We start from the raw sequence: 14,583 nt of genomic DNA, 5'->3' as shown, positions 1-14,583 counted from the left end.
CCAAATGCTACAAAATATTTTTGAAAATATATACTTCTTTAAGGTAATATAAATGGTACATAAATTAAAATACATAATACATACATAATAACAACAATACATTTTATGTAAACTGCATGTTTAAATGGCACTCAAAGACACTTTACAGAGACAAATCAATTAAATACAGCACACTTTAAATCCCTTTGTTGTCTGTCACAATGGAGAAGATAGATTTGCTTAAATAAACTCATACTCATACAATAACCACGAGTATTATTAACACAATAACAGATGTTTAAAAGCTATGTCTGGCACACTGGACTCAGTCATTACATGCCTAATAGTTTTAACTGTATTTGTTGAGATTGTGTGCAAACAGTCCTACAGGTGCATCTAAGCAATAACTGGAAGAAATGTAAAGGAGCCTTGTCTCACTGGCCTGGTTTGTTTAAATGTTTTAGAGTAAAAGATCAAAGAAATAAGATCATCACGGTACCCGAACATACAGAGCAGCAGTCTGTGCCACATAAAATACCTTAAGGTGACTGTTTTAGATTGCTGACAACTAGTTTGAGAACACATGTGCAAACATCTGTGAGACAACAGTCTCTATGAGTTCAGGTCTGTCCCAATTCAACAACTCCATCAGTGATAAGCAACTTCTTTACATCAGCTAAGACAACATAAGCTACAAAACAACCAACACCAAAAATCAGCTACTGTGCAAGTGAACACTGTTATTCATCACACACAGGTTAGACTGGGACAACTGCTGCGAGGGAAAATATTGATTTAATCTGACAAGGCTACAATTGGACACACTTGAGATCACAAGGCATGAGGAGGGTGTGTGGGCTGACTCTGGGCCATGCTGATATTCTGTCTGTGTATGCACGCACAAACACTTCATTTCGATCTTCATTTCAGTCTGTTCACATGGCCATCAGTCTGAGCAGTGTCTGAGACCCAGTGACATTGCTATGCATGTAGAGAGGGAACACATTCTGCATCATCTGATAGTATGAGAAATCCACTGTTTATCACTGAGTGACCCCATCAAATCACAAACTTTGTTTGCCTCTTCAGTTACATAACTGAAGAGATGTAAGGCCGGCACACTGCCTCAGACCTGGCTTTATTGGGTTATATATCCATTTTAAAGATCCTAGTTTTCAAGCTTATGAGTCTATTTTTTTATATTTTGTTGATGTCTTTTGATGTATGGTTGATAATTTGGTTTATTGCCTTTGTATTCCTACCCTTTGACATGTACCTTCCTGAAATGTTAATTGCTTTGAGATGTTTATCACCCTGGGCGAGTTGGATGGTTAATCACACCTGTCAACATAGAGCCCATCATAAATATGGATATTGTGTCCATTTTTAAGCATTTTGACCTGATGAAGATCCGACTGGGAATGAAAGTTTGTCTGAAACCTAATCTTTGTGGATTAGAGTTGTTGAAATCAATCTTTCCTTGATATTGCCTTGGTACACAGGATTACCTGTGAGGTCTGGTTTCACTCCAGGATGCACATGAACTCTATCATCACTGGCACCACGTGGTTGTACAATTACAACTGCCTGATTGCTCTTCTTGTTCACTAGTCAGTTATTGACTCATTTGGGCCTGAGAGACGAAAATATGTTTCTAGTTACACCAATTTCTGAACGGTGACAGTCAGGTACTACAACACTGTAACTGAGCTCATAATGGTCCATTATCTGCTCTGCTGTGCTTGACCTCTGAGCTACTGGTCCAATTAGGAAAGAGGGGAAAACACACTCATTGATACTACAGTCTAACTAAAACCACCCATGTCTGAAAACGTTTTGGAGAAATGCGAAAAAGGTCTGAACAGTTTTTTACCTCGGACCCTGTGGCATCTAGGATAGTGGGGTAGGCGCTCTCTGGTGCCCAGGTGATGCACTCTACCACATGTTCATGCTCCCGCAGTTCAGCCTTGCACTCTTTGGTGGCCACGACCCACACGCGCACCGTTTGGTCGTTGGAACAACTGGCAATCAGTGTGCCGTCCTGGTTGGGCCGCACCATACGAACCCACTCCCTGTGGCCTGTGAAGGTCTTCACACAGTAGCTAACAGACAAATAACAATAAAGAAGTTATCAAGTTGTCAGAGCAGATGTGATTCATGAAACACAATATCATCCTTTTAAAAAAAACACAAAAAAACATAGCAGTTTTAAGGATAGTTTGAGGGTGTTTTTGGATTCTGCGTACCCAGTTGCCACCTCCCACATTTTTATGGTTTTGTCCCTTGAGGCAGAAACGATGTGATCTCCATTAGGCATGATGGCTACAGACGAAACATTGTGGTCATGTCCTGAAAAATATAAAAGACAAAAATAAGATCTCAGTAACAGCCAGAGAGCATCATAAAAGCTTTCTGAACAGCGCAACCCAACGCAACATTTTAAATCTTTTAATCAAGTGTAAAATGTAATTTTATCACTTCAGATGGCAACACATGATCCCTTTAATCTTTCCTTCTTGACATTTACCAGAGGAAACATATACAAAATTCAGCAACAATGTTTTACACATCTTCATCCATCAACAGCACCAAAAAATGATGGGTTTGGTCATAATTAACCAATTAAATGACAAGCGAGGCAGCCAATTTGCTGGGGCTTACTTTGTTCCACAGAGAATAAGAGATGCCTAATTACCTAGATGCTAGGCCATATTTAAGCTGCTCACAGATGAAGACAACAGTAAGTATACTCTAAAAGGCCAGCTTAAGAGTGTGTGTGTGTGTGTGTGTGTGTGTGTGTGTGTGTGTGTGTGTGTGTGTGTGTGTGAATACAAATGCCATCAGGCTATAATAATGGGTGGCAGCCACACAGAAAAGTGCTATCTGGTGCTGAAGAGGATAATTAAACTGCTGTCCAAATCGGCACTAATCTACTTCACCAGTTGGGCCAGTTGGTTTTTCTTTTTTTTGAAGTGAAAAAAGGCGGAGTGGATGAAAACAAGGAGAAAAGGTTGAGTAGATGAATTAAAAGTGAATGGAGATGGGGAGTAGAAAGAGGGATGGAGAGGAAATGGTGGGGAACAAATCAAGACAGCAGGCTCAGTTTAATAGAAGGTTTTATTTTAGACAGTGATCTCTTCATTTAGATGTCTTTCTGCAGTGTGAACGCCGCTCGTCTGTTTGAAGAAGCATGCCAGCAGTTCACATCCTTATTTACAACAAAAAGATTGGCAACCAGTGAAATCTGTTGCTCACTTGCACAAAATGCAAGATTTACAACTCCAGCATACTGGCTAGGCTTATTTAATTAATCAATATTCATTTTCATTCATGTCTGCTTCACAGTCAGACATTAATGGGTACTTCTAGCACACTTGTGATCAGAACTAAATGTGAAATGCTAAAGCTTCGTATTGTTTGCTCTGCTGCTGGCTGGTTGGTGGGGGTCCTTCTCTCTATTCCAAGAAGGAAATCAAAATTATTCATATGGTGGTCCCTGACATCAGTAGGGCCTGAGGGCACACATAGACTATGATGCCATCATTTACTTGGCAATTACGGTGTAAAAGAAAGGGGTGTATGCCAAAGGACTGCTTCAGTGATGACATGACCAATGGTGGAGCAGATTCTCAGATAAGAAAAAGAATATAGATAGGCTTATTAAAAACCTGAACCAATTATTTACCATTTAAATGATGGTAAATGATTACATTTTAATAAGAGATGGATCAAAGCGCCTGTAAGAGTTCACTGTAGTGGGAGGTGATGTGGGTACAAAGAGACACAAGATGGCTTAAACAGTCCATTTGTCAGAGCTGGTTGTGAATCTCAGCATAGGGCGCAGTGAACTGGAGCAGATTGAGGCTCATCAGCAGCATCAAATGTGATAACGAATAGCATCTGCACCACCTGAGCCCTGCATACAGTCACAAGCTACCTTTATACAGATATGATGTGGAAACCATAACAGAGCATGTTCACAAAGATGACAATAAATGGCAGCAGATGTGATGCATGTCTGCAAATTTCTGCCGAAAAAAAAAAAAAAAAAAAAAAAAGATCACACAAATCCACCACCAGCAGAAAAGAAATACACCGTTTTATCTTCTTACCATGCATGGTCCTGATGCACTCAAAGCCTTGGAAGTCCCACAGCTTGATAGTCATGTCTGCAGAGCAGGATGCTAGCAGTTTGCCGGTCAAGTCAAAAGAGATGTCCTGCACGGAATCTGTGTGGCCTTTCAGTGTGCGCTCAAAGTCTCCCGTTTCATAGTCCCACACCTGGAGAAGAGAGCATATTCATACAAGTTACCGACAGACAAACCTAACCATAGCCTGTATATTACTGAGAAACATGAGTATGCTGCCCCGAAATGTGACATCATCAGTGGCTCCAAGTCATTTCATGTCTCAGCTGAGCAGCCCAGAAGCCAAAACAAGCTGTGTAGACAGAAGGAAACTGACCAGGGATGTCACATTTCAGTCTTAACACTAATGGCAGAATTATTACAGAAAACCACACTGCCATCATATTTGTTTAAAGACCTCACACTTGCCTCATACACTCTTTGTATATTGAATTACAGAATTCATGATGCATTACTGTTGCTAATGGCAGGGATGCATGTGCCAAGATGCCGATTAGGGTTACAGCTAGACCTGATAAAAGCCAACAGACAGTTTATGTGCTAAGTACGCAGAGCCAGTTGGAGAAGAGACAGAATATGGAGTGAACAGTAGTAAGCCTGATTTTCTAGCCTGAGAAGGCTGTTGCGTTTCTGGCTTTTGAGCAGACAGACGGTTTGTCACGGAGGGATAAACCCTCCTTGGTTCCTCTCTTGGGGTGGGGGATTTTGAGCAGACAGTGACAAGAGAACCCCACCCTCTCCTCCCCCTAGTCCTTCTGTGCCCCCCCCTCCAAAGGCAGCCACAGACAGTGCAGATGGCCCTGAGGTACAATGTGCACAGGGAGATTTATACAGTAGAAGATCAATGCAGTTAATGTGTTTGAAGGTACACCTGGTCCAACAGTTCACACGCATATTAACAGTATTCAGCAGCATTTAAACCACACATAATCCATAAGCAACCTGTAACTCAATGCTAAAAGAATGATGATTCTCACTGGAACTTATCCAGGGCATTATTAAAGCAGCTACCAAAAAACTTCACGATATCATGATTAATAGTTTTCATTCCTTCAGAGAAAATGCCTTGGATTTTTGTAATTCAAAGGCCAAAAGTAATACAAAGACTTTGTTTGTATGTCCTATTTATGAAGTAAGCAATGGGTAAGCTGATGCCCAAGCTCCATTGCCTTGTTTAAATTAACCTATCCTCTGGTTGGCATGTTTGACTGAGCACAGCTCTGCGCTCAAGACCTGTTGATACTGTGAGAGGTTAGAGCTGAGCTGAAGGTAACATCTTGCTGCGCAAAAATCTGCCACGTTAGCAGAGGAGAGACAACAATGGAACAGAGGGGGAGTGTGAGGGCCAGAGAATGGCAAAACTAACAAGGTTAGGGAAAACACAAACAGAGGCATGAGTAATAAGAGAAATGTCAAAAATGAGATGAGAAATTCACTGAATAAGACATTAGCCTGGTTTCCTGCTTCTGGTTGTCCAATTTATACAGGTCTAATATTGTGCCCACTGATGGCAGTTTCCAGAGGCTGGAGAAACAATGGACCAATCAGCTTCATACATCCATGAGCGACAACAAATTGCCACAAAAATAGTATCAAGTGTGGATGAGACTGTCACAGGTGTACAAGTTGTTTTAAGTAACCATGTATAAAATTGAATTCTAGCTTTTACATTTCACTTTTTGTACAGATTAAACAAATGACACACAACATATTAATTAGTGAGCTTTAGAGGTGTTGGTGTGAAGACTATTACATTATGACAGATGTTAATCCCTGTTATGCTGAGATAACCAGCAGCTGGCACCAGCTACATATTTACTGTATCAATTATTTTCTCAATTAATTGTTCATTAAAAATAGTAAAAAATAGCAGTCATAATTTATCAGAGCCCAAAGTGATGTCTTTAATAAGCTTGTTTGTCCAACAAACACTCCAAAACCCAAAGATATTCAATTTACTGTTATGACAAAGAAAAGTAGTTACATTTGAGAAGCTGGAACCAGAAAATGTTCGGCATTTTTGCTCAGAAAATTACTAAAATGATGAATTTACTGTCAAAATAGTGAATTTTCTTTTGATCAACTAATTGATTAATCAATTAATCGTTGCAGTTTCTAATTATAACAATATTTTATAGATATTTATAATGGATTAATCTTAAGTTGATTGACTAGTCACGTAACTGTTTTAGCTCTAAATTGTTCACTACCATAGCTTCTTTTTCGTTCAACATTACAGTGGTGGGATAAATATATCAACTGCCTCTGACTGGTTTGGGTAAACAAAACAAAACATGTCTCCTCAACAAGAAAATCTGCTAATATGAACCAAGTCAGGCTGACTGAGTGACATGAAATGCAATGGCCCTTCAGTCTGATTATTGGACACTGGCATGAGAAAGCTGTTTCTCAGTCTGTGCTTCTAAGTGTAGAGAACACAAGGTCTACTCCCCAGTTAAAAATTTAACAGAGCTCGGGAGAGGGAAATGTAGGACACAGGGGGAGTTAGGCCAGGCAACAGAGAGACGAGCCAGCCAGGAAAGAGGTGCAAGAAAGCAGGGCTGAATTTTAGATATGGGCCCAGGCCTGCCTCCTCCTGAGGGATGGATGGCTCTGATGGTGGATAGTCATGGTGGGGCAGCTGAAGCTTTAGGTGGAAGATAAATGAGGCAAGGTGCTGGGGGGTGGGGTGCTGAAGGAGGAAGGGAGGGAGGGGTGAGATTGGAAAAGGAAGATGCCAAAACGTAGAGAGGGGTCCCTGCTGTGTGGGCGTAGCTGAGGAGGAGATGTACATGGGTCTCTTATTGTCTCATGAATAAAATATACAGAACAAACAGCTCAGCAGAGTATTGGCATTGTGCAGTGAGGCAAGGGAAAGACACTGCTGCAAAAATAGCCCAGGGACACACCATGGAGTTCATATATGGAATCTAGGGATACATAGATGACAGAGACAGCGGCGCAGAGAGAGAGGCAGAGAGAGAGAGAGACAGAAAGAGAGAGAGAGCGAGAGAGAGACAGAACGAGAGGGAGAGAAAGAGAGACAGAACGAGAGGGAGGGAGAGGGAGAGAGAGAGAGAGAGAGAGAGAGAGAGAGAGAGAGAGAGAGAGAGACAGAACGAGAGAGAGAGAGAGAGAATGAGAACTTGCTTAATCCAGGGTATGTCTAGGAAGAAGAATTGGAGAAGAGAGGGTAACACTGAAGAGTGAGGTATAATGTACGGAGAGGGGGACAAGAGAGGAGGGGCATTCAACAGAGTGAGCACAAGCTGCCACCAAGCTGGCACTAAATTAAAAAAGACCACTCTGTTTATTTTAAACCTGAATCCTATGTAATGTGAGGAGGGGCTGCAACAGCAAACAAAGGACACTGCAGTCTGTCTCCTCCAAAGTCAAGACAGCTGATAAATCTTTATCAAGTTTTTTTGCCTTTGAAATCATACTGTAAATGCAATATTATATTTGTATATTTCTGAGCTGAACATTTGGAAAAATTGGCCATTGCTCAGTCAATAGTAGGTTAAATTAGATTTTTTTTTTCTAAAAACAGGATGTTAACACTAAATGTGTGCACTGTACAACAGCTCGTCATGTGTGACTAAATGTTGTACACCAAAACTGAACAAAGTGAAAGTGTCATGTGACAATGTATTTGCTGACACGTCACATGAAATTTTGCATTTATAATTCAGTTTTTACTATGGCAACCAGAAGTCTAGCACAAAATCTTATCCTTATTCTCTAATCACTGTCAAAACCAATTTAATCTGTATATTATGATATTGTTTAATTTGAGCAATTACATGTCCTAAGTGAATAATATCCTAAAACCCAAGATGTCAGATAAGCATGGCAGCTGGCTTTCATCTTTGGAAAATTGATTTAGATTTCAAGCTCATCATAAGACTTGTGAGGTTATCATCAATGTTTCCAGTTTCTACTGTGGCTTTGGAAAGCTTGAAGTGTTCATAAAGCATATACAGTACAAGGTTATGTTAAACTGGAAACAGATACACAGAACATGCAAAGAAGGAACACAAGCCTGCAGGCCTAATTACAGACTTCAGCAACAATTTTACTTGTTTGCACACCTTCAGTCCAACAGGATGAACTAATCAGTGAAATCACCTGCTGCAGGTTTTAGTTGGGAAACCTGCAGACCCTCGGCTCTATGCATCTTTTGAAAACCCTGAAAACAGCTGAATCACCATAAAAAAAAAAAAAAATCAAAAAAAATTAAGGACATTAGGCTTGAAGCTCCATTAGAACACAACCTCTGCAACAAATCTATTGTCAAACCACTATTTCCACCATCCAGCAACACTGACCTTTATTGTGGCGTCCTCAGAAGCCGACACCATGACACTGAAGACTGGGTGGAAGATGACACGGGTGACTGGACTGCGGTGGCCACTCAGCGCATACCTTTCTGGTGGGCGTGGGATCCACTCTTTGGGGTCTCGCTTCTGGCTGACAGGCCCTCCCAAGGTGATCTCCTCTTTAGCTTCATTCAGTTTGGATTCAAGTTCCATCACCTGCTCGAAGAGTACAGGTACAAGATAGAGAAAATATATAGATTCATAAAACATAGGCTTTTAATGGTGTTATGATTGCTGTTTCGGTCTGTGCTTTAAACAAATTATTTCACATTTAACAGTTGGGTTAATGCTTTCCTTGGTACAATTCTTTCAGTGTTAACAGTGGATTCAGCAGTAATGTCATGAACCATTCACAAGACTACAATCCCCACAAGCATTCTTTGAGGAGGAAAAACCCCACAAACCTTCTTTTGTAATCTGATGACTGAGGTCCATTTTTTTTCCAAAAGGCCGGCATACTTCTTATCCAATTCTTCATTCTGTGGAGAAGGTAGTAAAAAAAGGATATCAGCAAACAGGGGAAGAAAGCCAATCAAAGTCTTGGGCTCAGCATAATCTGTGAGGCCTGTGGGAGGGGGGCCAGCTGGGGTGGCATGTTGAAGTCTTTGGCTATAGTAAGAAAGAACAGGGAATTATTTACACACCCCTCAAAGGCCAACGCTGACTGCCAGACACCGCCAACCTACTGTACGACACACACTCACACACTGCACACACAAGAACACACACGCTAGTCCTAATCCTTCTCACACAAGCTAATCTCCTGCAGACAAGGAAGACTTAGACAGCTTATAGCCACACACACGGTACTGGAGGCAGCGGTGGAAGTTAACTTGTGGCAGTCCTGGCAGACAGAAGCCTGATTTCACCTGCAGGTTAATACCAGGAGCTGGCTGCTACCTTTTACATAATGGACCTCATGGCACACACAGTCTGTTTCTTACTGCCAAGAAAGAAACAATGTGGAGGTGCAGTATGTTTTCTCTGTCACCACATACAAACTAATAATAATACCTGTGCCACAACTATGATTATTTTCATTACCAATGATGAACTGTTTGGTCAACTAGAAGTCAGAAAATAGTAAAATATGCCCACCACCATTTTCCAGACCCTACGATGACACCATCAAATTCCTTTTCTTGCAACAATCTAATATTACATGTACAGTTACAACAATACACTGATTAATCGATTAGTTAAAAATTTAATTACTGAGTATTTCAATAATTGATGAATAATTTCAGTCAATTTTCAAGCAAAAATAGTGAAACTTTGCTGGTTCTAGCTTTTCAAATAGGACGTTTTGCTGCTATTCTTGGTCTTACATTATAGCAAATTGATTTGTTTTGGACTGCCTATCAAAGACAAAACAAGGCATTTGATGACGTCACCCGCAGGACACTGTCATGAGCATTTCATTGCTGTTTTTTTATGTTTTATAGAACAACAGATTAATCCACCAACTCAGAAAAAAATTGGTAGATTTATCGATAATGAAAATAAGTCTTAGCTGCTGCCCAAATCTCATGATATTTAATCATTGAAAACATAGAAACGCTGTAAAACTTCACATGTGAAAAGCTAGAAATGGGAAATTTTGGGAATTTCTGCTTGAAAAATTATTCAAACTATTAATTGCCTTCCACAATTTTGCCAATTTATTTTCTCATATTCTCAACAAAATACATTTTTCATATTTCTATTTAAGGTCTGTAGCTTCAACGGAATTGTTAATGTTCAAAAACATTACAATTTAAAAATGTTAAAATGGTCCATCTGTCTTCATTTCCTTAAATGTAGTTAAAATACAACAAAGTCAAGTTGTGTAGTTTTATTTTATATACAATACAGCTTTGGTGGTACTGTGTGTATAATCCATGCCTTGAGGCTGTTACTAACTATCAAAGCATCAAAAACCTGCATTGACAGACATCCATGAGTGTCAGTGATGGAGAAAATTAGTGTTTCGCTCCAATTTCACAACCAGCTCCTCAGCCTCAGCTGGAAACAAAAGCAGACATCCTGGAGGTGTGGAGAGAAGCAGGCAACACCGATGCCTATATTTAACACTTCTCAATGACAAGAGGTTATTCCTTAGACTATAAAGACAAAGACATGAACTGAGGCACTGGGGAGAAATACAGGAGAAAGAAAACAGAGGGAGAGAGTAGGGAACCCAATTTGGACAAGTCTGCCATCATCTAATCTGCCATCTGCCTGGACACTCTGCCCACTACACTAACACACACAAAGAGACAGAATCACACATGGACACACACAAAATGGCAAGTGCCAGACTTCATTGCAGCCTGCCAGCCTACTGGCAGTGGTTAATAAGTGTGTGTGTGTGTGTGTGTGTGTGTGTGTGTGTGTGTGTGTGTGTGTGTGTGTGTGAGAGAGAGAGCGAAAGAGGGAGAGTGCATGCAGGTATGTACATTTTCTTTCACATGGCAATATAAAACTAGAGCATGACCTCTATTAATTATTCCCACTATGAAAATCTGAGCCTTGCATAGAATTAACCTTAAAAACTACTACTCAAATAGCCACAAAGGGCCAAGGAAAAGATCATTTAATTCACTCTGAACAAAATCTAACTACATTTACATACAAACCACCTTGGTAATATATGTCCAACAATGTGGTCTCAGGAAACTGGTGGTAAAAATCACTTAATTTAGCATGTTGCTGCCAAGATGTACATTTGGCTAAGCAGTAATCCCCAACAGGGTGAACCTATCCCTCCGTGCCATTCATCTATTATTCAGCCTGCTTGCACTGGGTTGCCACAGAGAAAATGCCCCAAAAAAAGAGTGAATAAAGACAGAGGATAAGGGGGTGGGGTGTCACATGAAGGCAAGGTGACAGAAGGTGCTACAGAGAGGCAGAGCAGAAAAGTGTGTGATTAAAACGAGTCATAGATAAAAAGGAGTTGACATGACTCGGTAATAACATGATAAACAGGAGTACCAGTTAACAGTTTGCCAAAGAGCGCAGGAGATCATGAATCAAATTTTAGGAACAAAATATTCTAAAATACTCCCCATTCCCACATCTATGTTTTGATTTCTGGGGTGTAGTCAGTGCAGACAACAGCACATTTTCATTCACGTTTTTGCGCTGTACTGCAGTACTATATATATAAGTTAGAAGCATAGACTACTTTCTATATAGTTTCTTTGACTAAGCAGGTGTTTTAGATGCTAAACATCATATTGAAAGCCCACAACAGGCAAATGTAGACCTGGGTCTACCAGTGTCTGCTTATCATCGATTTTAGACAACTTTTGACCGGAAAGGATCTGATGACAAATATTCAATATGACTTAATTCATTTTATTTCTCCTAAAAATATAAAAGGGTTAGGGACAAAACAAAGAAGAAAGGAATGAGTAGAATATGGCCCAGATGCACTTTTAAGTGGGGCTGAAGGCAAAACCAAATGATGCTGCATTTCTGTGATGCAAAAAAAATTAAGGACAGGGAAAATACACTCAGTGGATACACACACACACACTTATTTATTTCACACTGGCATTGTAAATGTAATATAAAGGTGGATAAAAGCTTTTTCAAGATTAGTTAGCAGGAGCATGTAGCACAGACCCCCTAATCAGAGAGACCAACATAATTGGGTGCAGGTGCTCCCGGTCACACTCATGAACATGCATGAACATGTTGACTCAAATGAGAAATAAAGTGGAAATCAAGGCATATTGTTGGTATAAATTGGTGTGATTGGCTGTGCAGATGTATGTGTCCACCCTTAATCTACTCACATTATCTAATTCCGCCTCCTTCTTGAAAGTGGAATATGCCTCTTCATATCCATTGGAACGTAGATAATCGGCTATCGCTCGATTTCTGAAACAGACAAAAGGGAACCCGTAATTAGTTCTCCTGATTAGCAGACAAGATAGTTGTTAAAGTGCCACAAGAAACGACGTGAGTAATGAAGTTGTATTCAACACTGTAAAATAAAGACGGAAAATTAGCATGTTCAGGAAACGTTTCAAACAAAGATGTAACATTTCCATGCTTTTCACACATTCAGACTGTGTTATCTCACTTTTAGCTATATAATAAAAATGCTTTGCATGCATAAAGTCAGTCTGACACATAGTCCAACCTATAACAATTCACCCAGACAGTCTGCTGTTCTCTCACACACACACACACACACACACACACACACACACACACACACACACACACACACACACACACACACACACACACACACACACAGACACCCCATTTGACACAAATCCAGAACACATCTGTCTGGCTTCTATAATGAGCTCTTGTTGCTGTGGGCAAATAATAGGAAGGGATGACTCCCCATGGTGTAGATATGGGGAAAATGAGAGTCAGTGTACATCCTACCATCACCTACATACACACAGAGAAGGACAGACAAATCATTGAGAAGCAGGATAATTCTGGCTGATATTTTACTCCAGTTCATCTCCTTTTCAGGCATACATTTCGAGACAAACAGAAGTACATATTCAAAGACACCAGACCTTTCAGACAGCCGACACTGAAGATGGTGGGGAAGGCAGCAGTGGTGTGCAACATTCGTACTATTTCAAATATGTGAGGAGAGATGACCAGATTGGACAGACAATAGAATAGACGGTCAGATCTGAAAGCGAGAACAGGACGCTACCCTCAATCTTCCTGTTTTTGTCTCCTGGGCTGCCATAAGGAAAACCCACACACTTACACCACACACACAGCTGACATACACATTAACACACAGACAAGTAGCAAGCAGCAGCCCAATTTACCAAGCGTTATTAATGAGGTTCAAGTCAGTTAGTCTCAATAGTTCAGGCTTTTATTCTTTGTCTAATTAGATTCTCACGATGGTGCAGAAAAGTGAATTATTTATTTGACTTCTTTTTCTCTTTGAACCAAACTGTTCCACTTAGTGTGTATGCAGTACATGCACTCTTATAATTCTATTGCCGTAAATAGAGTAAGGAAATAATGGGGCATAATTCAGTATTATCAGTTTAACTGCATTGTAACAATACGATCATATTGTGTGATTTTACAAAATTCTTTTGTTCAATTCAATAATTCCAAGCAAATCGTTAACAGAACAAAATGAGTTATTGGCATTTTTCTACGAAGATTTGTATTCTTTACTGTGATAATTCACTCTGTGGTCGCGTCATATTTGTATCATTAATGCATTATGGGCTTTCACAATAAACACATGAAAAGCCAGGAATAATAAGGCCAGTATCTACTAATCTTGGCCCAGTGTTGCTTGAAATTACAAAGAAACCATGATGCTCCCAAAAAGAGGAGTGTATAGAGCAGCGGTCCCCAAACTTTTTTCAGTGGGGGCCACATCAGATATCCCCCCAAAATGTCCTCCTTAACTGCTTTAGCATGGATTGGTTTTCAAGAAGTAAGAAAATCACGGCGATGTAACAGGCCTGACTTATTCAAATTGGAAATAAAGGACAATTATTGAAAAAAAAAAGTTATTTTAGCCCTGTCCCAGTGCTATCACATATCACTGCATACTTGACAAGTCAGCATTGAACTGATGTATAGAACTACACATTTTGGAGATGCAAGCAGAGATCTGTACTATTTTTCCATAATTCTACCCCCCAAAGTAGCTGCTGTCCATTTTACAGTGACAAGGAGGTGTGTTATACTTATACTTAGTGAGTAATGCACGTACACATCAGATCTTAGACTGTAGTTAGAACATACAGTATGTCAGTACGGTGACAGTTTTGATAAAAAATGCCAAAAATCAACATGTAGCGCATATTTTATTGTATGCATGACGTTGACAGGTTATGTGAGCAACATATTTTTAGTTTTTATCACAATGTTCATTACATTACAAGCAGTTGTGTAAGAATGCTGTGAACATTTACCCTAATTCCTGTAACCTATTGCAAAATATATATCTGGCAAAGGTCAATTTCTGTCACAATCAATTCAATCACAACGTTATAATTCCACTGGCCATGTGTGACACTAGAGGTTAGATGGCATTTCATTCATTTCTCCCCTAAAATAGTTGTGGTTTTCTTTACGTT

At 40.0% G+C, this 14,583-nt stretch overlaps 1 protein-coding gene across 1 annotated transcript in view; it reads right to left on the bottom strand.

The window, feature by feature from the left end:
• LOC111238015 (lissencephaly-1 homolog) overlaps window positions 1–14,583 on the bottom strand; it is a 43,407-nt gene that overhangs the window by 6,250 nt on the left and 22,574 nt on the right. The window contains exons 3-8 of the mRNA XM_022767374.1: window positions 12,289–12,373; window positions 8,911–8,985; window positions 8,456–8,662; window positions 4,092–4,260; window positions 2,226–2,328; window positions 1,853–2,081 (exon numbers count right to left, since the gene is read on the bottom strand). Of these exons, the coding sequence (XP_022623095.1) occupies window positions 1,853–2,081; window positions 2,226–2,328; window positions 4,092–4,260; window positions 8,456–8,662; window positions 8,911–8,985; window positions 12,289–12,373 (868 nt within the window). The remainder of the gene's footprint in view (window positions 1–1,852; window positions 2,082–2,225; window positions 2,329–4,091; window positions 4,261–8,455; window positions 8,663–8,910; window positions 8,986–12,288; window positions 12,374–14,583) is intronic.

The sequence above is a fragment of the Seriola dumerili genome, unplaced genomic scaffold (assembly GCF_002260705.1).
Source record: "Seriola dumerili isolate Sdu_G_001 unplaced genomic scaffold, Sdu_1.0 BDQW01001178.1, whole genome shotgun sequence".
Taxonomy (NCBI): domain Eukaryota; kingdom Metazoa; phylum Chordata; class Actinopteri; order Carangiformes; family Carangidae; genus Seriola; species Seriola dumerili.
This window is presented reverse-complemented; position numbering and strand designations above follow the sequence as displayed.